Source organism: Panthera uncia (assembly GCF_023721935.1).
Source record: "Panthera uncia isolate 11264 chromosome A1 unlocalized genomic scaffold, Puncia_PCG_1.0 HiC_scaffold_16, whole genome shotgun sequence".
NCBI classification, from domain to species: Eukaryota; Metazoa; Chordata; class Mammalia; order Carnivora; family Felidae; genus Panthera; species Panthera uncia.
Genome location: NW_026057576.1, coordinates 25,973,878 through 26,000,458, shown reverse-complemented (window position 1 = coordinate 26,000,458; position 26,581 = coordinate 25,973,878). Strand labels below are relative to the sequence as shown.

At 42.1% G+C, this 26,581-nt stretch overlaps 1 protein-coding gene across 1 annotated transcript in view; it reads right to left on the bottom strand.

Annotated features, from left to right (window-relative positions):
* ENOX1 (ecto-NOX disulfide-thiol exchanger 1) overlaps positions 1-26,581 on the bottom strand; it is a 424,170-nt gene that overhangs the window by 191,727 nt on the left and 205,862 nt on the right. Inside the window, exons 4-5 of the mRNA XM_049647316.1 lie at positions 4,223-4,366; positions 3,227-3,364 (exon numbers count right to left, since the gene is read on the bottom strand). Coding sequence (XP_049503273.1) covers positions 3,227-3,364; positions 4,223-4,235 — 151 coding nt within the window. The 5' untranslated portion in view covers positions 4,236-4,366. The remainder of the gene's footprint in view (positions 1-3,226; positions 3,365-4,222; positions 4,367-26,581) is intronic.

Genomic DNA, 26,581 nt, shown 5'->3' with positions numbered 1-26,581 from the left:
GTTCACATAATATTACCTGTTTTAAAAAATGAGCAAAAAAGGAAGGAAGGAATAAGAGTTAATAGTTAATGAATGCTTTCTACGTGTAGGTGCTATGTGGTTATCGCATGTAAACTATCATATTAAAATCTCGCAACAGTCCCATGAACTAGACATAATCACCATTTCACAAAAAAAGGTAACATGCTTCTCTATGTGCTTGAAGAGATTAAATTCTCCAAACAAACTTGCCTTCTAAGAGTGAAACAATGGAAACAGCCTAAATGTAAACACTAGGCTGGTTAAATAAATTGGAGGTGTTAATAAAAATACACACTAGAGTATTTAATGTGATGAAAATGTTTCCGTGGAAAAAAGACTGGAAGAAACTGCAGACACACTAAGTGAATAAAACAGAACCCGACCCTGAGAAAGTGTCAACAAACGGGGTCAGCGGGAGCCCCGAGGAACCACGTGAAGTACAGTTCACCTGGCAGAATGCAGAAATGACGAAGGGACACCCAGGAAGGCCCTGAGAGGCTCGAAAACAGTTGAAGCAGTCTGGCTAGTACAGGAGATAGAGAACGTAATGCAGGGCAGATACGGTAAATCTTCTATAACGAGCAGGGGCTGTAATTCTTTTCATGGTAAGTTGCCGGGAAAATCATAAATTGGTCATGGTTAAAATGTCACAAGACTCAAAATCATAAAGAAAAAATAATGAATTATTGAGGTTGTGGCTTAGTCTGGAAGTTACACAACATTTTCTGACACAAGTGGGAGGTGGAGACAAGAGCAATTTCTGCTAGATAAGCATTTCAATTAGGCAGTTGGGAAAATTTGGGTGGAAAAATGCAAATCTTTACTCTCGAGTTAGTAGATGGAAGTATCTGCCTGGGTAAGCTTTCGGGAAAAGGGGTCTGGATCAACGCATGTTCAGACCATAGAAAATGTCACTGCTTGGCCAAAATGAACAAAGCAGGAGACTATAGATGCTGGAGACGATGTGGAGAAACGGGAACCCTCTTGCACTTTTGGTGGGAATGCAAATTGGTGCAGCCGCTCTGGAAAGCAGTGTGGAGGTTCCTCAGAAAATTAAAAATAGACCTACCCTATGACCCAGCAATAGCACTGCTAGGAATTTATCCAAGGGATACAGGAGTACTGATGCATAGGGGCACTTGTACCCCAATGTTTATAGCAGCACTCTCAACAGTAGCCAAATTATGGAAAGAGCCTAAATGTCCATCAACTGATGAATGGATAAAGAAATTGTGGTTTATATACATAATGGAGTACTACGTGGCAATGAGAAAGAATGAAATATGGCCTTTTGTAGCAACGTGGATGGAACTGGAGAGTGTGATGCTAAGTGAAATAAGCCATACAGAGAAAGACAGATACCATATGGTTTCACTCTTATGTGGATCCTGAGAAACTTAACAGAAACCCATGGAGGAGGGGAAGGAAAAAAAAAAGAAAGAGGTTAGAGTGGAAGAGAGCCAAAGCATAAGAGACTCTTAAAAACTGAGAACAAACTGAGGGTTGATGGGGGGTGGGAGGGAGGGGAGGGTGGGTGATGGATATTGAGGAGGGCACCTTTTGGGATGAGCACTGGGTGTTGTATGGAAACCAATTTGACAATAAATTTCGTATGTTGAAAAAAAAATTAAAAAAATGCAAAGAAAGCATGTGACAAAAAAAAAAAAAGAAAACGTCACTGCTGCGCATATATACACAGCACGCGCCAGACTAATCCTCAACTTAATGTGAGTTTTATACTTTGGAGAATTTCATAAATATCCTAAGAATACTGTTTTGTAACTCAGTATCTGACTCTCTTTTTTCTGTCTCCCACTTGTCGCTGTCTCCTGTCTTCTCTCCTGTTCTTTCTTGTGATATTAAAAAAAACCCCTATGTATATATTCACATATATGCACGTGTGCATGTACATATATATACATATATATGTACAGGTACACACACACATAAAACTTACTGTAACTAGTTTAGAATTTCCTATCTATGGCCACTATTGAAAAACAATAAAAACAACAACAAAAACAAACAAATGCTTGGTCAACTCAGCACAAAATACACAGGTTTGTGGGGGCGGAAACTACCTCTCCAATGGCGACTGCTTTCTACTTGGTGCATACCATCTACCCTCATCTGACTTGACGGGCAAAAGTGAATTGTTCCTCTGACGTAACAATGACCATAACATAATAACTGACTGTCACCTCTCCATTGGAAATTCTGGGAGGGCAGGGACCATGCCTGGTTTGTTTATAGCTGGAGCACCCACACCAGGACAGTAACTCAATAAATGTTTGTTGAATGAACAAATGAGCAAATGAGCGGATACTGCAAGTTTTATGTATCTTTCCGGACAGCCCAAGTCCTACTCTTCTGAGAATATCTTCTCTTAGAGCCCCAGTGATTGACCCTTCTGGAAATTACTACATTATTGGCCTGTGTTACCACTTCACACCTGATTCTACACATTATTCTAATTGCTGGGTTTTGTTGTTGTTGTTGTTGCTGTGCTTTGCAATTTAGGGAGACATGGTCCTCAGGAACACTTATGTATGTACATATCTATTCTCTTCCCCGGAGTATTTGTTCCACAGCACACGGAAAGTCCTCAATAAAGATGTATTAAATTAAATGATGAAATCTTTTAAACGGCCTTCTACTTGGGGACATTTCTAAACATTTTCCCTATTGAATGCATCGTATTATGATTCCAAAGAGTGACGGGAAAAATGTGGACTAGTGTCAGTTGAGTTGAATTTCTAGTTCTGCCACCGCAGTGCTGGAAAAGCCACCTGAATGCTGGCCCTCTGTTTCCCTGTCTTTGAAATGTGAACATTCGTAAGCAAACAAACAATATCCACCCGCCTCAAAAAGACGACTGTGGAATCAGATGGCATAATGTAGGTGAAGGAGTTTTGCAAATTACAAAGCAAAAGTTAGCTCTTCTATTTAGCAATTTAAAACATGAAATTGATATCGCAATGCCACAGATGATATATATTACACATGGCTTTTTCTGAGAATAGCTGTCGGGCAGGAGAGCAAGGTGATGAGGAAAAGAATCTCAAGCACAACCTGCCAGACAAATCCCAGTCATAAACATGCCCCATGTTGACTATGCTCAACACTTGCGTGTGGGTAGATTACTGGACACCTGTCACCAACACCCTTTGGTACTGCTGCGAAGTACCTTGAAACCCAAGCTTACCAGACACAAGCTGCTGTCCAGGCAACCCCACGGGAACCATGCCCAAGTTATTCATGGCGGTGGCCCAGGCTGTGGGATCGGTCACGGACATGTTGAGCTGGGTTGTGTCTATCGCTATACTCCCCAAACCATCAGCTGCTGCGGGGAAAAACAAACTGTGACTTCCAGTCAAAAGGCAAGAGTGTTTGTTTTAAAGGAGATCACATTGCTAGAGATGCGAGACTTCACTTAGCACATTCCCCAACCACGCGAAAATAAAGCACTGTAATCTACAGCAATGTTTTCTCCAGACATAAACATAAAGGGTTTCCAAATACATTCCGGGAGGAAACTTAATGACATGTAGTTTGTGTTACACACAGCATGCCATTAAGGAAGCACTCCTGGAAAAAAAATGGAGGAACTGCTTCTTTCTCTTAGTGAGACAACATGAGTTAAGTTCTAAGGTGGAGAGGCAGAACAGGACCACTCCTTTGGTAAGGGGAAAAAAAAGTCAATTGGTTCAGTAGACTAAAAATAAACGCCATCATCTATTTCTGGGTAGAATTTTGGAGCAGGCACACCTTCCAGCTATTTAACAGAATTTTTAAAAACAGTTGCCAAGCAGCGACTCAGTTCGGTCCTAACTGAATTTATCAGGGTTACCTTGTAACATACTCTTTCCTTTCTAAGCTTTTTGTATCATTCCATTATGGAAATGCAGGTGTCTGCTTAAGATGACTCTTCCAAAATATTTCTTATAAGTTCAAGACTTTCGTCAAAACCAAATAAACAAATAAATAACATTAAAAACAAAGAGCACAGGGCCAGAAAAAAAAAAACTCAGCAAAACATGTGAAATTTGACTTAATGATTTTTGATGTATGCTAGTTCCATGGCCCGGTTTCTTTAAGGATTCCAGGTTCCCGGTTCAATGCCTATTTACCGCCCGGCAAGCTCTTCCCCTAAGAACTCACAACGCCTTGTTTGTGTCCTGGGCGGGCCACTGGCATTTACCTGCAGCCATCATCTGAGGAAGCTGCTGGGGACACCGGCTGATGCTTTCCACGCCACCTGCATCTACGACTGAACTATGAGCATCCTTGGGGGCAGGTGCGCTCTGATGGCTGAGTGCAGGTTCCCCACGGAGGTCATCGGATTCTGCAAAAGGGGAGAGGAGGGTGGTGAGAGATCACGACAGTTAGCTGAGGGAGCCTTTGAGGAAAACACTGTTGTCTGGGCAAAAACCAATGAACAACAAAGGACAACTTCCAGTCATAGACTGAGACTCAGGGAGGGGCTGCTTCCTGAGCCCCGGGCGGCCCAGCCGGTCCCTGCCTAGGTTTGCCCTGGGTGCGCTGGGCGGGCCAGCTGTCAGCTCACCTAGAGCCACGCTGCCTGAATAAGCAGCCCCTTGTGCAAGCTGCCAGGGCCTTCCTTGCCTCCTACTGAAGAGACTTCACAGACGGGGCTTATCAGCCCCGGCACAGCCTCTTCCACTCACTACACATCAATGGAGAGGGCAGACTCGGGGCTAAATATGATTTTCTTTAAGTTAAAAAATTAATTGATGTTGTTATTTTGGAAGATGGTCGTCTGTGAAATGTATTCGGGGGGGGCGGGGAATGGAGGGCAGAGGAAGAGAAAAGCAAGGAGCTATTCGCCGTGAAGCTGGTAAAGGAGTGCGCCCAGATTACAATAGCCAGCAGAGGCAGAGGGAAAGAATAGTGCGCCTCTCATAAAAGAAGATGGAGAGGATGTTGGGGCAGCAAAGAGACACAGTTGTTTCTTTTATTTCTATGAAGATAAATTGAACAGGCCACAGTTTGTTGGGTCTGGGTTTTCCCTAGCCTCACAGCGCACACGCACACACACGCACACACGCAAACACACATACATCTATATGCACATATTTTTGTTAAACTTTCCAAAGCACCCTTCTAGTAAAAACAAATAATAAAGCATTAAATAAAGCTGCAAAGGAAAGGGTCCCTCTATAGCCCGCTATTTATAAAATAACCTTCCCCCCACCCTTAAAAATGCAAAAACATAGCATTCACACATACAGAGTGTTTTTCATGCACACGTATTTTAAGTGCACATTCGGCAGTTCAAAACTGAAAGGCAAAACATACCGCTTACGTGTGGGATCTGCGAAGTTTGAATTTTAAGTGGATTTGTTGTAACAGTTTAATTATTTCTTTTTATTTAGGTATAAACTTAGAAGTTTTTCTAACCCACGCTATTGGGTATTTTAGAATTAGATGTGACGGTCTGTTTGTGTGTGTCTAGTGCACACTTTATGAGTGTAAGTTTAGTTCAAATGGAAGCTCAGATTTCAGTATTTCAAGGAATAGGTGGGTGATAGCAAATTGTTTCCATAGTCTCCACAAACACCTAGCCCTCGACCGGAGGGGCACATGAGATGGTGGGGAATATTTTCCAATGGCTTGTTGGCAGATGATACATCATCATTCAATAGAAAACGATTCCAACTTTGAGAGCAAACTGCACTCAAGACAAATGCTTTATACCTTGCAATGAAACTCACCTACCCATGGGGCGCCTGGGCAGCTCAGTCAGTTTAAGTGTCCGACTTTGGCTCAAGTCATGATCTTGCAATTCATGGGTTTGAGCCCCCCACGTGGGGTTCTGTGCTGCCAGCTCAGAGCCTGGAGCCTGCTTCGGATTCTGTGTCTCCCTCTCTCTCTGCCCTTCCCCCACTCATGCTCTGTTTCTCTCTCAAAAATAAACAAACATTAAAAAATTAAAAAAAACCCAAAAACTCTACTACCCAAATGAATTGAGACCTTGTTCACTTGTGGTGAATCAATTATTCACCATGGCAATGGATGCCATCAGACAACGTTCTCACCATAGAAAATGAACTCAGGAACAAATACATAACAGATCTAAATGTCTGCCCTTTGGCTACCCACACACCAGCCATATTTCTATGATGAAACCTCACAGCACTTTCCCCTGTCTACCTCCAACCAGTTCAGATCACCACAGCAGAGTCCGGCTAGACTGTTCATTCTTTTGCTCAAATGGCCATGGAGTAGAGTTGTTTCAGATCGTTGCAAGGTCACCATTTGTCTTACTTATCTCCCTAAATGACGTTTAGTTGGCTGGCTTCCTTCCAGCCTGGGTTCTCTCCAAATGGGCATTAATCACAACTTTCTGTCCAATGAGTCTGCAGTTCTGGAATATTACATCAAAGAACATCCCTTTACTTTGTAGGCTTTACAACTGGTACCTGACCTGTCATGTTTCCTTGCCTTTTTGCAACAGTATTTTAGGGATGCCGTTAGCTTTCCATGGCTCTATAACTGTCTGTTCCAAAGGCAGTTTTCTCCTCAGTGATTATAATGTCACATGGGGGCATCAAACATCCCAGGGGCCCATAGTGCCCACCCGCACTTTCATGCCCATCCTAAACTAATGCTGTTCCATTGGGAACAGTAATGAACTGTTACCGTGTCATACAACAAATAAAAAACAAAAAAAAAAGTCATTGCTTTGTTGGCAAGATGTAAGATGGAAACCTGAATTTATCCCCTAATGAGACTCTGTGACACTTAATTTATTACATGCCTTCAATCTACCAACCAATGGTTTCAATGTCATACAACTTCATGTAGCTGCCATGTACCTAGAATGGTGACTCCACAGTAAGTTGTATCACCTCTTAGGCATTTCCAAGAGTCTCAAGGAAGCCAGGCAATTTTTTAAAGAAATGTAAATTTCCTTGATGCTTGGAAGAAAGATGATATTTTAAATTAATTACTACCTAGTAATTTATGAATGGTTGCAAGAGTAATTTTTATACTCTCCTAACATCTATCGTTCCTATTGAATACCTGCCTCTTTACATGACTCAAAGCCATAATGCCTAATTTATCATTCAAATCCATTTCTCTGCCTTAGTTTTCTTATTTCTAAACTATAGAAAAGATTGATCATGTTAATGGTGTTTACTTACACACAGAGATGTGGGGAGTTAAAAAATTATAGCTAATAAAGCACTTGGAATATAGTAGATGCTAATTATTATTATTTTATTTGGAAGTGTAGTGTTTCTATGAAGGTACCCTGGGATCTCAGTGTTCTATGGGATAATTATGTAATTAATTCTAAAACAGCGAGTAACACTTGATATTTCTAAAAGTAAGCACTGCCCTAGTTTTCTATGCCACACCTAAATTGTAGCAGAATATTTCTTTATTTTCCACAAATCCTTTATAAAATAATACAATGTGAATTAAAAGATGTATGAATTTTCTTCTCTAGGCTATTCTTCTGTTTATGCAACTATGAAAGCTTTCAAGAAACTGATGACTAATTGTGAAATTAGCAGTTTGAATTTACAGCTTTTAGTAAGACAAGATCATCACAAAACCAATCGGATGTACAAAATGCCAAGGTTAATAATACAGCACTGTCCAGGGTTCAGATGAAATCTAACCTGTTCTTTGTTAAGGTATATGCACGTGCAAAATCTCCTACCCAATTTCATAACTGTGCAACAAGATCGATTTATGCTCAGGATTTCACCGGGCTACGTCAACAGGGCAAATAATTTCTGAAACTCACCAAGCCTATGAAAATACTATTTTCCCCCATTCCTCCCTCAAAAGAAACAAACAAACAGACAAACAGCACAGCTTTTCTCACTGTAAATAACACAACTCTTGCTAACCCTGTCCAACTTTCACATGTCCCAAGGACACACACACACACGCTATGAATAATAAAACCCATCTGTAACTGTCCACAAAGCATAGATTGCTATAAAATGGGGGTACAGATGAGTTAAGTATTGAAATTTTATTTTTTAAAATTTAACAGAATGATTTTGTTTGATGTTAAGTAAATAATATATACTTATATGTTATTTATATGTAATAATTATATATAATTATAGTATGTTTATACATTTATAAAATATATTTAAAACTATATATAAACTGTATGTGTATATACACACACACACACACACATATGTTTTTCAAGTGAATTCAGTCATAGAAGAAAGGAAGGAAACTAAAAAGGAAAATAAAAAGAGAAAGAAGGAAATAACAAAGGAACAAAGGAATAAACTTCAGTTCCAGGGTCTAATTCCAAAGGCTGGAGGTTTGAAAACTAAAGAACACAAAAGGGGAAATTGTTGTTGGAAACTAGAACACAGACGAATTTAAAGTGTCAAAGAAAGACAATTTTTAAAAATGTTAGATCCTTCCAGATAAGCTTTTGGTGCACATAACACATCATTCTTCACGATCTAAGATTCCACACCTCCCTGGCAACCAATGTGGGGCCATCATCAGGTTACCGGGATGCTCCCCTTTTGTGAGGCTTCTTACAGCTGTTCTTTGAATGAGCTAAAATCTATAAATAACAGCATCTCCAGACCCATTAAACAGTACGTTAGTGTAATAAAGGCACATACATACATATATGCTAAAGAAGTGATATCATTGGAAGAAAGGAAAAATTCCCATTTGGCACGTACTACAGAGGAAAGAAAGCAGGTCTGGCCGTTTCTCAAACACAAAATATCATTAAGGATCTGAGCTTGCATCCTCCATTTTTTCCATTCTGTCTAGCAGCCAGTTTTAAAGTCATTCTTCCATGTTAGGGAGGAAACGGTTACTGAATGGATGATAAGGTTTTACCCAAGACATGTCTGTCTTTGAAAAACTCAACATTGAGAAAGAGAGAGAGACAGACAGTCAGAGGCAGAGACAGACAGAGAATATGAATGAGAGAGAAGGTTTCCTCTGAAATCATGAAATCAAACAAAATTACCAAATTTGCCAGAGACAACTCAACCAGCATGGGCATGAGAGGTAGATAAAGTCCTTGGACACATTACATTTTTAAGTGTAGAGAAATGACAGAGGTAAAATTACTTTGTTTTCAGGAAATCGATTCTTTTAAAAAATATCACATTTTATATTTCTAAATTGAACAAAATAATAAAAGAGAAAGCTTGAGACCTTAGGGATAAAGTATTTCTTTTTCCGTTAAAGACAGAAAAGGAAATAGGACCAGATACTACTATGATAATATGTAATTTCAAAGTCTGTATATAGGCAAGTTTTAAAATACAGGAGCTTCCACACTTCGATTATTTCAGCTTTTCTGAGAAGGGCAATATTATACCTGAAGGCTGTTTATGAAACATGTAATGGGTCAACTCATACCTCCCATTGATGGATATCCATCAACCACATACACAATATGTTGTCAGACGTTGTTTTCTACCTTCCAAAATACATCTAGCATAGGGAAAGTTATCATTGCTGACTCTGCTGCTGAGTGAATTATTAAAGGAAGCAATCTCATTCATAAACATAGGCCTGGATCCATTAAAACGAGAAGAGTCTCACTTTCAGCAAAGCTTTTTCTAACGCCCTGAGGATTCGGGACAACCACACCCAGGTTCATAGAATATCAAGGTTCAAACCCTAGAGTTCCTTAATTCCAGCTTCCCCCAGATGTGGAAGTCCCCAAAATGTTACTGGCAGGAAACTGTTTCAGCCTTAACAGTTCACACATTCACCCTTCAGCTGAGCCCTTGTGGGGAAAATAAGCTCTTGAACTCTGCTTCTGCAACCATGTGTGGCCCTGAGAAAGGGACATTGAGGCATAACTGCCAATCAAGTAAGTCTCAGACAAGTTTATGAAAGTAAATATGGACACATTAGAGAATTCGCATTTTCCCTCACCTGACAAGTTTGTTTTCTGTTTGCACTCTCTGTTCTCAAGTTCCCAAACAGTCCTACTGAAGAGACAAAGTAAATACAATGCTATAACTACACAGAAGCTTCGATTGAGATGGCAAAGATGTGGGCTGCAGAGAAAGAGCAACGCAGAGACCAGGGGAAAGAGTCCTTTTGGAAGACGGGTAACACCTCCGAAATAGTCTTTAGGTAGATTTCAGGCTTCGAAGATACATTCCTCAAAAGCGTGAGGTCTATAAACCATGGACACTGCCAATGATCAAAGAACATTTTTTTTTTTTTTTTTATTTTTGGGACAGAGAGAGACAGAGCATGAACGGGGGAGGGTCAGAGAGAGAGGGAGACACAGAATCGGAAACAGGCTCCAGGCTCCGAGCCATCAGCCCAGAGCCTGACGCGGGGCTCGAACTCACGGACCGCGAGATCGTGACCTGGCTGAAGTCAGACGCTTAACCGACTGCGCCACCCAGGCGCCCCTCAAAGAACAATTTTTAATGCATGTATAGTGTAGGTCACATGCTGGTCTTTTTGGCCACACTTACACACAGAAAGCAATTTCTGTAAACATTATTATCTTCTTATATAAGGGAAAGCAGACAGTATCATTCATAATTTGTGCTCTTTTGTACTCAGTTTTTTCATTACATACTCATTTTATACCTTGACCCAACCATGAAAAACATATTAAGCTACAAAGTGGAACATTTTAATTGTAGTGAGTGAATAACTGACCCTTAAATGGCTGCAAACTCTGGTAAATGAATGATCTGTTTTCAAAAAAAAAAAAAAAAAAAAAAAAAAAAAGCTTGATTAGAGCTCTTTAATCTATGGAAATCTACCTGCAATAAAATCCAGATCAGATCCTGACCAGCCTGAGCCAGTTGCCCATCCTGTTTAACATTTCTCCTAGTAGGGTCACAAACAACGTGTTGGTTACTCTTTAAACTAATGTGCTCTTAATGATGCCTTTGCAACACGACGGATGAAGTATTACCCTGCAGTCATGATCGCCCCAGGTATTCCAGACTCAGCAGGGACACCCCGCCTCCAGTGGGGTGCCCTGGACCAGAGACCTTGTTTTCTGTTTCTCTAAATGACCACACACAGCCCTTGTTTATGGTCTAAAAGCAGTGAGTAGGATGGTGGGGGCCTTGGGTTCCTAGGGAGAGTCCTTTTCACTCCATGGGGAGTCATAGATGGTATGGTTACCTCGTGAAGGTGGGCTAGTTGGAGGAAATGAATGTGCAGCAAGATATCCAACTGGGAAGTTCTAGGTTGAGCAGGGAGCATTCTGGGGAAATGGGTCAAAGCTTGGGTGCCATTGGCAGCGTTCACCGAGATTCAAACGGAGGTGCTCAGAAAGAAGAAGGCCTTCTGGGCCCGAAGATATTCAGGTTCCCAAGACGAGAGGTTGGGGGGTGTACAGCAAGATGGGTCTAGCCTCTAGGGACATTCGTGACTCAGAATCTAATAGGAAGACTGTCTTAGTTCTTTTGTGGTGAAGGCTTTATGTTCTAACTGCTTTTGGAGGTCAGGATCATCCTCGGAGGTAAGGAATGACTGCACACAGTGATCTCAGCCAGGCTTCTGTGACACAGAAAGCTCCACGAAGGCTCTTGCCCCCAAAAGGGGGGCGGGATAGATGCCGATGGGAAGGTTCCAGTGCTGAAAACAAGGCTGAAGGTCCCTGAAAAATGCTGCTGCCACAGCTGTAATTCCATCCTTGCTCTCTATCTTGGTTACAGATTTCCATACAAGGGTATAAATGCGCTACCCTCCACTCTATCTTCTCCCATTAACACCCCTTCTCGCTGTCAGTAGGAGGAGATACGTGCCTCGTAAGAATGTCATACAGAAATCCTTCCGTACAAGGGGATGGCATTTGGAGGACTAAGATCCTCAAATAGAATCTTTTCTCCTACTCCAGCCTTCCAGATCAACGACTCATCTGCCCCGGGAAAGTAGCCTGTTTTTCTAACTGTGGCTGCGTTATCAGTTAGGCACTGAAGGCACAGGGTGCACAATAATCTTGGAGAGCTGAAAACGTTTCATTTCAACATACAGTAAAACATGCATCACCAAAACCAAGTACTTATTTAATGAAACACCTAGAAATTTTGTATTATGGCAACTTCTCTAATGATCAAATTTAATAGTCACACAGACATCATTAGAGTTGAAAATCACTCGCAAGTGGGGCTTTCTCAGTTGCAAAAAAACTCCTGAGTCTGCATAATTATGCAGAAATCAGAGCTGGTTTTAAATGAGAGGAATAACTTGTAGGCAGATAACTTCAAAAGCAGAATTATAGAAATCCTGTCCAAAAGTCCTATAGACAAAATCATACTGCATGCCAGATACATTGAGTACATTGAGTGTATTTTGTATGTTAAATGCAACGTGGGGTGAGGCCTCCAAAAGCAAAGCCGAGCGGCGGCCATTGGAGTCTGCAAAAGTTTTAAATGGCTGTTCGGAGACGTTGTCTCCTTCCTGCCTACTACGTGTGAGATAAACAAAGCTAAATTTTCCCTTTACGTTTGCCAACCTCAGTTCAGGATTAAACGCCATCCCGGTTACTTATTCACAGACGACTTACAAATTTATCGGGGGAAGGGAGGGGAGGGAGAAAAACTGACCCTAAAAAACAGATATGAGAGAAAAACATCTGGCCCGTGTTACTGAATGCAATTTCATGTTAGCTTAAAGTCATCATATTTACTTATGGTTTTATTATTTATAAAAAAGAAATTATGCGGAATGTGCTTTGTGGGAATTACAGAATATTGCGATTGCTACCACGGTTTATTATTTTCCCAGCAAGATGGCTTAAACCCAACCTAAACAAATATTTTAAATGAATCCCCACCAGCACTATCACATTTTTTTTCCCCTCTCTAGCCTTAATGAAAAAGATATCCTGCTCTTCAAGCTCTCTGATGTTCTTATTCGTGTGCAATTGTAAGTGTTACGGTTTATTATGAGATAATGTTTATTGTAAAATAATGACTCAGAAAATGCCCAGCACCCAGTGGTGGTAAAACAGCGCAGGGGATGTGAGGGCGTTTGAAAGTGGCAGCGGCTGCCAATGGCAAACATTTACCAGGCCTCGACCATTAATGCAATCAAAGTAATGACTTTATTACTTGCGTAATCAAGCAGACATGTGTTCACGTACTCGTCCAACATATCAACCTGCCACCATCTCTGCAACACAGAGAGTCTTGCTAATAACCTACAAACAAGGCAGACACAGCAGAGACACATAATCACCATAAAACTAAATGCAGCGTCCTTTCCAGACTTCTCACGGTGTACCATCTCTGAATACGAAACTCTTCCTAACCAGAGACACCACCTTCATTCAGATACACTCCCCAAACCCTTGCTGCCGTCCTATCAGCCGACGCAACTGGCCTTTCTTTCCGGTAGGGCGATCTGCTGCGGTGGAATGCAACGACACGGTTCTTTGCCATCCGAGAGTAAACTCCAGTGTAGGTTAGGGAGATGGAAATAAATATTCCTGTAAGGACATTCTTATTTTCAAGGTATTACTATGACCGCTAATATTTGTAATGAGTTCAAAAAGCAAAGTCTGTAAAGTCAAGGGAGGATGTCATTCCCTCAGCCCTTCCCCTAGAGGCACCAACTGGGAAAAAAGCTTATTATAGAACAGTCCCACACCTTTGATCTTATGAAATATCAACCACAACCTATGAGATAGGTATCATTAGCAACTTTCTAGAAGGATGAAAAGGTTCAGGAAGTTAAGACTTTGGATCATTTACCCAAGGTTGCAAAGCTAATGAATGGCAGAACCCCAAGATTTAGTTTGTTTTTGCCCGGGCCTATGTTGTTATAGATTTGGAGAACTGAGGTTTTCCCCAACAAAGAGCCAGACTAGGAATCCCTCCTTGGTTTGACCGACTTGGTTTGACAGAGAAGTCTGGGATAAAGGGTTACTTCCATCACCCGGGGACACAGTCACTCAGCAGATCTTTATTAAATACTTGCTGAATGAAGGCAATGTGCTTGAGATCAGGAATGTAATGGTGAGCAAGACACAGACCCAGTCTTCAAAGAGTTTGCAAATTAAAAAAAGCATTAGCTTGCAGTAGCGTCGCAAACTAGATACTTTTAGGAGCTTGCCTATCATAAGAAAACAACAACAATTAGATTCTGGATACAACTATCCATTAGTGTATTGCTAGGCTTACAATAAGGAAGGACGCTCACTAAGATTCCTCCCTTCACCCCTTCGGCCCTCTGCCGACCCCCACAAAAAAGGCAGGTAGGCTAAAACCAGGAATTGCTATGAGCAGTAGGTAAACATGAAGCCAGAGTTGCTCAAAGGGAAAATGCCAGGACCAGCATTGTGCCAGGACCAGGAGACCTTGCCATGCAAGGTAGAGCCATAGTCTGAGGATCCGCTGGTAATCAAGACCTGGAAGCTCTGTTGTCTTTGCATGGCTCTTCCCCAGTCCCCAGCAGCCATGTTGACCTCTGTACTTCAGTGACAAAAGTAGGCTCAAATGTGAACAAATCAGAAATCACTGCTGGAAAACATCTCAGAGCCAATGCTTTATTGAGAAGCACATTTTTCCTAAAGTCAGAATGTTAACTGTGCATTTAGAGAAAAGGCGAATGGGGCACAGACACCTAAGATGTCTACCTACAGTTGATGTGTAGCCTTAGAGGTTAGGTTTCACCTGTGAGTAAGTCTCACAGATGTCTTGGCTCAAACTGGGCTTAACTTTGTCAAAATGCATATATTGAGGGTAAATCTGTGATCTGAGCTGAGGATTTGGTGCAAGCATCGTCACCACCAAAGATGCCCAGAACGGTTACCCGTGTGGGTAGCTCCTATGTGTAATTTCCAACCCACCATGATTTTACTACCAAACTAAATACAATACTGACAGATAAGGATAGCAAGATGGAGAGGCTGGTCATGGCCATCTGAACTGGACGGCTGGGAGGGAAAGGAGGGTTACTATTCCTTTCCTTACCCCTTTGTGCCCACACCTCCTCTCGCCCTACTTCTCTTACCTCTACCTGACATGGTGTCTCTAACACAGGCCATCTTGGTACAGTGGCAGCTGGTGACAAGGCAGGCCAGGGGTTCAACTGTCCACCATGAACAAGAGCTACAGAAGCAGGAAGTGAAGGTCCTGCGTAGCTGGGTAAAGCCATGAGCTGAGTCAACCAGAAATCCCAACTTCTAATCCCTGGTCCCAGGGATCACCGACATATTGGAGGCGCTGGAGGCCCGAGGACCTATGTTATTGTGAGACATACGCTTGAATCAAAGTCCCGCCATGGGCTTATCATCATCATCCTCATCATTATCCTCATCATCACCCTTGTGGCAGTTACTTTTCAGCTCAGTAAGGATAGACCGCACCCCCGAGAACCCAGCTGGGGACTTCCCTCTTGCTCTGGCCTCTCCTGGAAAACTACACAGGGTAGCATCATAGCAAATCTCCTGCCACAAGTTCCCTGGGGTCCGTTCCCTGAGCTTTCCCACCTTATGCCTTCAGTTCTCATCCAGCGAGTTATTTCAGGGGCTAACACGTAATGTCCTTCGGAAGAGCTGGAAGAAAGGACTCCTCATTGGCAACGCTGTCAGATATTTTGGTAGTTAAAATCCAGATGCCTTCAGGCAGGTTCTCATAAAGGAATTCTCTCGATTTCAAAACAGCAGCAGAAACTCCACCAAGGGCAGCTTTGTGAACATGTCTTCACATCTGCTATTCCCACCTCCCCCCACCGAAAAGTGCATATCCTGGTCTTTCTGTTTTTTTTTCTACCAGTATTTTGGTTTTAATTCATTGCTGGTTCACGTGACACCGGAATAATAAATTAGGTGGCTTGACTCTGTATGTGGTAGCGGCTTGGCAGTAACATTGCCGTTTTGGTCTGTAAATTCCTGTGGTCCAGCAGATCAAACGGTGGGAAAAACTTGTAGTGGCATCTTAAACATTTTTTTAACATTTATTTATTTTTGAGAGACAGAGAGAGAGAGACAGAGCACGAGTGGGGGAGGGGCAAAGAGAGAGGGAGACAGACTCTGAAGCAGGCTCTGGGCTCTGAGCTGCCAGCAGAGTCCGACGAGGGACTCGAACTCATGAACCGTGAGATCATGGCCTGAGCCGAAGTTGGACGCTTAACTGGCCGAGCCACCCAGGTGCCCCAAACTTGTAGTGGCATCTCAATATCCTAATCCAATAAAGGAAATTCAGAACGATGGCTGACAACGGCAGGGACCTTTTGGATATGTTATCTGTTGTTAGAACACACACCTGGGAACCAAGCAGATGACCAGGCCATTTTAAGAAGGGCGGGAAAATTAAAGAGAAAATGTGAGTTAATACTGAAAAGGCAACGCAGGATAAAATAAAGGGTACAGTTGTGTTCTTCCCGTCAGAGCTGAATGGAGCACAAATTGTTTCTGAATTTGCAAGCTCCTTGCTGAGTTGAATTGCCAAAATAAGTTCACGTGAGGAGAAAAGGTGACTTCTAAGATAACACAATGGTTGTAAATATAAGTGAAATCCAGAAAAGTACATTTCCTCCATCCCATGTGATCATGGTTCTGTTATATGCAGTCAGGTATCCTTATTTTATACTCTCCTCTAGTATTCTTGTACTTGTATATTCTTGACCCAAATCAATGAAAGCTTATAAAGTATAAACCAACAGGGCCTCAACACGGAGGCTAACCAAAGCATTGCCTGTCTGATCCATTGCCTCCAACAGCACGCACCATGTTAACAAGTGGTTGTGTGTGGGACTTAGGTCTTGCCAATGTGGGTGGAGAGGTGTTCACCGATAGCAAGCTGCTGACTCTTCAGTTTCCTCCCTTTATCTGAAACAATCGCCCAGCTATTAGTTAATAGCACATTGAAAGTTTGCTAAGAGGGAGAGGTTGAAGTTAACAGAAGACTGTTTGCCCCTGTCCTTTTACTTTCATAAACCGAAACAAAGTCCGGAATCTCGGCATCTTTGGTCAGGAGGTTTTTCTATTTATATTCATAATTTCTTTCTTTCCTTTCTTGTTTCTTGTTTTTCCTTTTCCTCGGAGATATGGGTGTTTTAAAATTCTGATCAGAATTGGCAGTGGGAAAAGAGCTGGGGAAATAATGATACTCTAGTATTTCTGTGACACATTCACAAACCCTATGAATTTTTAACGAAGGAACAATGTCCACAATTAGATTTGAAATGAGGTTTTCTTTGTAGGCACACTTATGGTAAGTGGAGTGTGAGTGGATTTTACTTTATATTCAGTAAACGATACCAAATGCAAAAAACACCGCGATTTAATAGAAAATAAAAGCAAATTGTTGATTGTTCACAGGTCTTTTTTTCTTCTCCTAGATTTACAGAAGTGTGGCAGTTTTTAAAACTGTATTTCATTTTATTTAAACACCAATGAACTTGATGGCACAGAAAAAGTCATGACCTAATGCTGCTGTCCTTTTGTTATTGTATGGAGAAGTTTTTATTTGTCTGATTTGTTTTAAACTGTCAAAAAATTTTTTCTAAAACTTTGGGGAGAAAGGTATTACGCTTCCCCATTTACAAACTAATCGTGTCAAATGAATATTAAAAAAATTAAGAGCGTAGAACATAAGGAAATAGACTGGGGTGATGGCTACTTAATTTGCATCTTGAGGCTAAAGCTTAACTCTTGTCTTCCTATGGCTCAGGTTTCTAGCATCACAGAAACATACACAAACAGCTTCTATCACTGTTGGATGACATGCAAGGTGCTTCAGAATCTGCCTTCTGGTCACCTCTGCGAGCCCATTTCCTACAGTGTCCCTTCTCTTGGGGCCCCCAGGACACAGACCTCGCTTACTTTTCTTGAGCCTTCCAAGCTGGATGCTCTCTCAGTGACGGCGTGCCTGTGGTTCCTCCAGATGCCTGCACAACCGCCTGCTGTCTCCCTTTAGGCCCCTCTCTGCTGAAATGTCACCCTCTGCAGACAGGCCTTCCCTGACCTACCTAAAACCAGTTCTTCCCTCCTTCTACCAGCCTTCTTTTTTTTTTTTTCCTCTACAGGATTTCTCAGCAACTGAGGTTATAGTACATAATTATGTCTTGATCAGTTGGTCTTCCGTAAGGGCAGGCTGACTTAAAAAAAAATTGTTTTGGGCGCCTGGGGGTATAAGTCAGTTGAGCATCCAACTCTTGATTTCGATTTCATCTCTGGTCGTGATCCCAGGGTCGTGGGACCGAGCCCTGTGTTGGGCTCTGCACTTGAGCGTGGTGCCTGCTTGAGGTTCTCTCTCTCTCTCTCTCTCTCTCTCTCTCACTCTCTCTGCCCCTTTCCCTGTTTATACTCTCACTTTCTTACAAAAAAGAAAAGAAAAGAAAAGAAAAAAAGGCACCTGGGTGGCTCAGCTGGTTAAGCGTTCGAATTCCCCTCAGGTCATGATCTCACAGCTCAGGAGTTTGAGCATCGGGCTCTGTACTGACAGCTCAGAGCCTGGAGCTTTCTCCAGATTCTGCCTCTCTCTCCCTGTCTCTGTCCGTCTCAAAAATAAATAAACATGAAAACAATTTTTTTTTAAAGTTACGCTTTTTCTGCTAAGTCTCCGTCAGCCAATATAGCGCCTGGTACACGGGAGACACGCATCCTCCTTTCCCCCTACACAAATTCACTTAATAAATGTTATGAATGTGTTTGTACACACACACACACACACACACACACACGCACGTGCGCGCGCGCGCGCTCACCGTATTAACCATGTCTCTTATTTTCTGTGTTTCCCGATGCTTTGACGTCTACAGCCTTGCTGGTACTGGAGGGACTGTCCCCTTCCGGGGCTAGCCAATTCCTAGAGACAGCAAACAACCCACCCGAAAGCACAGTCTTCAAATGCGAACCTACCAAAGCAGAGCTCCCGTACTCAAGCGTCTCCTTTTGCGAGGGGCTCACACACCATACCGCTCCCCCCACCCCTGCCCTAATCACCCCAGGGCCAGGGTCCAGACAACTAGAGCTGAGCTAACCTCTGTACCCCAGGGCTTGCCGTAATTAATTCACACTAGTCAATCCCAAACCTGTTTACGCTGCTTCACTCATTCCTTCCCTCAGAAACCACCAGAAAGCCTCTGGCTCACGTTTGCCTCTCGCTCCCTCAGCCTCCTGACTGATCTTGGTGGCCCTGCTGTGTGGCCCAAGGGCTGTGTAGCATGCTCTCGAGGAGCCGCGAGGAACAAAATACCTTTTCACTGTAATCTTCTTGGCGTCACCAAACCTAAATAACGGCAAAGCCTACATTTTCTTTCTTTACTTACTTATTTATTTTTAAGCTTACTTATTTATTTTGAGGGGGGCGGTGAGGGGCAGAGAGAGAGAGAGGGAGACAGAAAGAATCCCCAGCAGCCTCCACGCGGTCAGCACAGGGCCTGGCATGTGGCTCGAGCTCGTGAACCATGAGATATGACCTGAGCCGAGATCAAGAGTCCAACGCTTAACCAACGGAGCCCCCCAGGTGCCCCTAAAACCTACGTCTTACACATACGAATTCACTGAATGCCTCAAACAAGTCAAGTTCACCGCATCATCAAGGAAAATGACAAAGCCATCACCAGGAGTCATGACTGCCCTGGGCTCATTGAGATATAAAATGACGGTGATGTTTTAAAGATTTGTATGCAATTTAGCTCTCATCTTGGCTCTGAGATTAATTTATGACTTGTTTTAGTGGTCATTGTCGTTGGCTGCTACTTTGACCTTCAAGCTTTTTGTTGTATTCGTTTTGTTTTGTTTTAGATCTAAACGCCATTATTAACTCAAGGGAACAGCCTCCTGCCTTGTACTTTTTGCCAGAGACAAATAATTAATGCTAGACACCAAATACCAATACATTGTCAATAAAGCACACACGAGTTTATTGCCTTCGAATTCAAGGAAATAATAAGTCTTCCCCATAATTTTCTAAATTATAACAAGCTTAAAAGTAGCAAGGACACGTTTCCATGACTTGAAGCACTCAGTCAGCTTTTTGATGAATGTTAGGACACAGCTGCTCTCTTTTCGTTCCAGAAAAATGTAGTTCACGTTGTTCTGTGGCCCACTGGTCAGGTGCCTCGATGGCCTCTGCTGGAACACACCTCAGGCAGGGCTAAGTGGGGGCCTGATCGGCGTGTCAGCCGTAGAAACTGATCCTGGGAAACTGACCTTTGAGTCACCCTCGCAGTGAGCTCAGAGGAATGTGCTGGGTGGTTACCCGTTACTTGCCCCTGGTCGGGAGGAAAGCCTGAGGCTGGAGTCTTTAGCACTGTAGGGATAGGCCAGAAAGGTGGAAAGACAGCCACAGGAATGGCAAAGGGAGCTTCTAGAATGAACTGAAGGGAGCCTAAGACCTGTCAGTTGCTGTCTTTGGCAGGAGGGCCCTCACTGGGATCTGATAGCCAGGGAAGCTTGCTCTCTGAGGGGAAAACCGCCACGGACCCTCCCGTCTACGCAGCTGTGTGCATGCGATCAAACTCATGCCTCCTGTACTTAGGTTACACAGCTCTGTCCAGCCCTGGCCGCCCTGCTGACATCCACATACTCCCTAATAGAAACACCTGACCCTGCTTAAGGCGTGAGTAATAATAAGAGAATAATTTTCAGAAAACTTCAAAAAGGCCTTAAGACTGTGTTCACACTCTCCGAAAACGTGCCCTCCAAATACATGCAAGGATTAGGAATTTACATCAAGGGAGACAGGAGTGCTCTCTCTAGGGCATCAGCTTTCCTTTCTCACCGGCTGTGCGCTGTGCCTCCTACATGCTGTCACTCAGGGTTGCGGCCCAGAGAACAATGTACTTCCTTTTCTTCTCTATGCATCCTTCCTTCCAGACAAACATCAAAGCCCACCTCCTCCATGAAATCTTACAAGACCAGCTCTCTTTTTTTAAGGAAGTGTATTCATTTATTTTGAGAGAAAGAGAGAGAGAGAGAGAGAGAGAGAGAGAGAGAGAGAGAGTAAGAGAATTCCAAGTAGACTCCACACTGTCAGTGCAGAGCCCAACACGGGGCTCTATCTCATGAACCATGAAATCATGACCTGGGCCGAAATCAAGAGTTGGAGGCTTAACCACCTAAGTCGCCTGCGTGCCCCACAAGATCAATTCTTTATGATTCCTTGTTCCCTCCAACTCAAGGGTGGTATGTCTGGGGGATTTAATGGGAGATGCGAAAACCATTATTTTAGTTTTTAATAGTTATGTTTACTTTTAGCCACCTTAAATTGAGGTTTTGGTGGATTAAAAAAAAATGGTCAAATATTGGAAGTTTCACCTAGTTCGATCTAATCCGTGTCAGGAAAAAAATGTATTAGAAGAAAACCATGGGACTTTGCTGATATGGCTGCTTAGGAAGAGGCTAAAATGGATACTTTACGGAGTCATGTATAAATCAGTATGTAAACAAATGTTCTGATGGTACAGATGTGGCAAAAAAAAAAAAAAAAAAACAAAACGCTGGTGTCCACTGTCCAACTGCAAAACCGGATTTTGACAACCAGTGCTCTCTGTGCCTCTCTGGCCATTTCACAAGCCCCAATTTTTTGTGGTTATTTTCTCTGTGGGTCTACGTGTTTGTGTTTTCTCTCCAACGTGTTTCCCAGATGTTTAAAGGCAGGGAGTAATCTGAATGATCGACCTCTTAGCATAGTACCTTGTACACAGCAGACAGACCTCTGCTACGGGTTTGTTTGGTCACTTAGCATGATCTCACCAGGAAACACCATTTGTTTTCCTTTTTTTAAGTAGGCGCTACGCTCCACATGGGGCTCGAACTGACGGCTCTGAGATCAAGAGTCCCACGCTCCACTGACTGAGCCAGCCAGGTGCCCTGTTTTTCTTTCTCGTTAGTCTAACTCTGGAAACCAACGGGCCATATTGCTCTGGCCAGAAGGCTTTGGACCCGTGGCAATTTCAAACTCGGGACTTTTAGCAGCTTCGCACGTTAGAAACTACCAAGATGCGTTAAGAGGCAGGGTGGTCTTCTGGACAGAACATGGCCTGACCATCTGGACTTACTCCATTTAGCAACAGAATATGCATAGCTTTCTCTGCTTCCCAATCCCAAGGCAATGCCACAAACAGGTGGGAGACGAGAGACCAAGGGAAGCCACCTCCCCCTATGATAGGCTCTTGGCACCTGTCCTCTCTGCTCAGCTACCAACCACTGCAACCAGCATCAAATTCAGTTAAATACCGTCCTTTAAAAAAGGACGCTTCAGTCTTTTGAAATGTGTGGGGATAATTATGACTCACATGTTTCAAAACATTAACTAATGTCACTCGTACAACCTATATACTTCACTTCTTTTTAAAAACACACAAACTATTACATGCAATTGGTATTCTGAAAGGTCTTGTAACATATGCTTCTTTCTAATACAGTGGTTAAGGAAAATTTGTGCCTACTAACCACCCTTATTTCCATTTACAAAATGCTATGTCTCCATAATACCTAGGAGGTCGGTCATTAGAGGTTGCAACAATATTTAAAAAAAAAAATTATTATAGAAACGTGCGGTGCAGTCTCTAGATGCTGCAACCAATGATTACTGTAGAAATGTGCGGTGCGGAGAGAGGAAAGAGGAAAGATGTTACTTTTATCTGGAGGGTTAAGAAAGTATGAGAGAGAAGAAAACTACAGGCTGAGTCTTGAGGGATAAAAAATACCTCAATAGGAAGAGAGAGGGGGAAAAACGGCAGCTCAAGAAGGAAACGATAAACCCAAATGTGTGAAATCAAGAGTTGGTGGAGGCCACTGGGCGGACGAGCTGCGTCTCTCCTCACGACCTTACATTTAAGTGGAGTTTATTCAGATGCTCTTGGTTTCCATATCTGTGTAATGACAATGATAGTTTGTATGCCCTAAAATGTTGCTTGGAGAAAGATGTCGAGGAAGTTACATTCATGCTTCCTAAGTAAAATGTTTTCCTACATAAAGATGCTAGTTTATCAACTAGAAAACTAAAGTAAGTTTTGTAAAAGACTAAAGAAATCAGGAAGGTCTTGAGAATATAAATACACATTTACTCACCAACTCATGAAATACTAAAACTAAGGTTTCACTGCTCAAAGCGCAATAAAAGAAATCATTTTACTAGAAAGAAAATAAAGCACATTTTTATAGCATAGAAAGTAATCTGAAAATTCATTAGACAAGAGGCCAAAAAATATATGAAATACATACTTTAAGAGCGTTTTAAATAAAGTCATGGAGCATAGATTTATAATGGTTTAACTAAACCATGTTAAGAATGGCAGGATTCTGTTCACAACCTTTGAGGACAGGAAGAACCGTATAATAGCCTTAATATGGATCAGTTGCAAAAAAAGAAAGTCTCAATAACAACACGAAGATGACTGAACTCTTAGAAGAAAGTTACTATACAAGCCCGGTGTTCATAATAGTGGGGATAGAGAACATGAATTCTAATCAGATCCATGCCATTGACTTGTGAAAAACATTTTAAAAGTTCAGCAAAAAGGTAAGTATGCTATGAACACAGAGGTATCAACTCTAATAGAAAGGAGATTCTGAAAAATAAAATTTTGATCATATAACTCTATAGTCATAATCTTAGAAGGAAAGGGGATACCGCTACAGAAATTGCTATGTCTTTCCAAGAACTGCTCTGATGAGTTCTGATTCTACAGAAATAGAAATAAATGGAAACAATGACACAAAAGTAAAGACAATCACAAAAGTGGGAAGAATTCTTAGAAGAATGCAAGAGAGGCCTATACCCAGCAGGAACGAAATTGAACATTTTGAAAAAATACCAAAGGGAGTACATAGAACATATTTAAGCATATGTGAAGAGGGGGACAAGGACAAATAGAAATGCTTTTGGGGAAGGCCATTAAAAATGTACAACAAAGATGAAAGAACTGTTCAGTTCCCGTTTTGTGGGTCTCCCTCGGCAAGCAAAAAACCCCCATTCATTGGAAAGGGTATAATAAACCACATGGGCATGGAATTTCAGCCCAGGCGGTAGGGGCAGTGGGGAGAGGAGAGACACTAGAGACGCCATCAGATAATCTCAGAACAAGAAGCACGTGTGAGGCTGAATCCTGGAACCTACATGATACGATACTAGGTTAGATGCCACCCACTTTCCTTCCCTGTAAATCTGAGTTTGCAGCTTTATTAAGCTTAGGTCAATTGACCCTGAGAACTTAGTGCAATATTGAAACTGCTCATAACAACTACTAGAATTCCAAAGAGTTGGTGTCAGTTTTGGAATGACCACTTACTATGTGACCTGGGGGAAAAAAAGAGAAAGGTTGAGGGTAATCTTCACATATTAGAAGGAAAGGGAATACAGAAGGTGGATCAGATTAGTTAAGTGATACACCAAAGGATGGATTGAATACAAACAGGAAGGGATATGGCAAACCCATTTCAGGTTCATTCATTCTTTTCCCCACTGACTCAGTGAATATTTACTTAACTCCCTATTGTGTCACACGGTTTTAAGTTCTAGGTAAACAAAAATCTCAGGCCAAAGAAGACTGGCCTAGTCAGATAGGGCCATATATAAGTATGTATGTAGACAAATGCGTACTTTAATTAAAACATGGGTTAAGGGGCGCCTGGGTGGCTTGGTCGGTTAAGCGTCCGACTTCGGCTCAGGTCATGATCTCACGGTCCGTGAGTTCGAGCCCTGCGTCGGGCTCTGTGCTGACAGCTCAGAGCCTGGAGCCTGTTTCAGATTCTGTGTCTCCCTCTCTCTCTGCTCCTCACCTGTTCATGCTCTGTCTCCGTCTGACTCAAAAATAAATAAACGTTAAAAAAAATTTTTTTAAAAAATTAAAAAAAAAAAACAAAAAACAAACATGGGTTAAAATAAAGGACAGAGAGGAAGAAACAACCAACTCTCCCAGTGGAAGTGATTTTGGATTTTCTTTATGGATGACTGAAGGTGAAAACTGGAGGGACAGTAACAAGAAACAAAAAGTGTTTCAGGCATCAACAACACTATGAGCAAAGACACTCAAGTGAAGAGAACACTGCATGTACGGAAATGAGTGTTTTTGTTTGACGACAGCTTAAGCGGCAAATGGCAGGGAGTGAAGTTGAAAATATAGGCGGGGGAATGATCGGGAGTTTGATGTCCATAGGCAATGGGGCCCTAATAGAGTATTTTAAATTGGGAGTGACAGGATCAAATGATAATTCTTAGAGTGATGTAAAAGGTAAGCTCACGGGGAGAGAAGCTTGAAGAGGTTAACCTATTCTGATATAATTACTAGGGACCAGGCCAAATACAACAGTGGCAGAGGAGATAGAGAGTGAGACTAGATTAGATACATTTCTGCAGACAGAGAGACAGGACTTGGTGGGCAATTGGAATATGGAGGTAATGGTGCAAGAAGGTAATATTCAAAAACTATTCCCAGGTTTCTGGTTGGTGGATAAAAACGGGATTTCTGAGGCACAAGAGCAGTTAAATATTAGTTCAGCTCCAAAGGAGGAAATTGTGAGCTTTCTATAGAGTAATCAATTGTTTCCATTATTGAACTTCTATATCCAAGCATGCTGTCCCCCAGGCAGATATTGAATTCTCCTGATAGCAACGGTGCTAGCCTCTGTGTTTGGCACACAGTGATTCTTGGCCTTTGAAGGACATTGGAGTCACTCGAGGAGGTCTTTGTAAATATATCTGGACTCCACCCTCAGATTTTTAAACCTTCAGTGCATCTGATGTGAGGTTCCAGGCATTTTTAAAAACATCTCCAGAGGACATTCTGATGTGCATCAAAATTTGACAGCCAATATAGGATACAGTCAATAAGTAACTGATGAATTAATTAGAAGAAGGAAGGAGGGCGGGGAGGCTTTCTGAAGTTTTTGAAGAAGCAGCTCGTTGGCCTACACTCTACTGTACGGTATCAGTAGGAAAAGTCTGCAACGTGACCTTTCATATTTTCCAATCTTAAGGATTCACGGATGTGATGCTATGGTGTCCCTGGCTTCAAGTCTTGAAGAGACAGCACTGGCTCAGGGATCACTGGTCTGCCTCAATGGATCTCTTTCTCACATCTCTTGTGTTATTTACGGCCATCCTGACTTCTAGCAACACATTCTTTAACTTTGTAACATTTTATGTATTTGCCCCAATGCCTGCCTCTTCTCCTAGACTGGAGATCCATGAAGGCAGGCACGCTGTTTCTTTTGCCCACTATTGTGCACCCAGCATTTACCTGGAAAAACACAGGTTATTGAGTAAATAAATGAGCAATGAACCAAATTTTTCTTACAAAAAAATTTTAGGCTACATTGTGTCACTTTCAATATGCCTACAGATACAGACCTGTGCATGAGTGTATTATAGACCCAGAAAACAGTTTCAGAAATGATAAGAACACACACAGCTACAGACATTTTAAGATTTTTTTTTTTACCTCAAGAAAACATTTTGCTTCCAAAACTTCAGTATTATATAACACAGCTCCTTATATAAAATAAATCAAATTTAAAATACGGAATAAATATCTAAAAGGATGAAACAGGCCCAAGTATTGAACCTGAGAAGTATAATTTAGACTGTGGTCCTGTTTCTCATCTAGATCTAAGAAGCCTTAGCCTCAAAGTCTGATT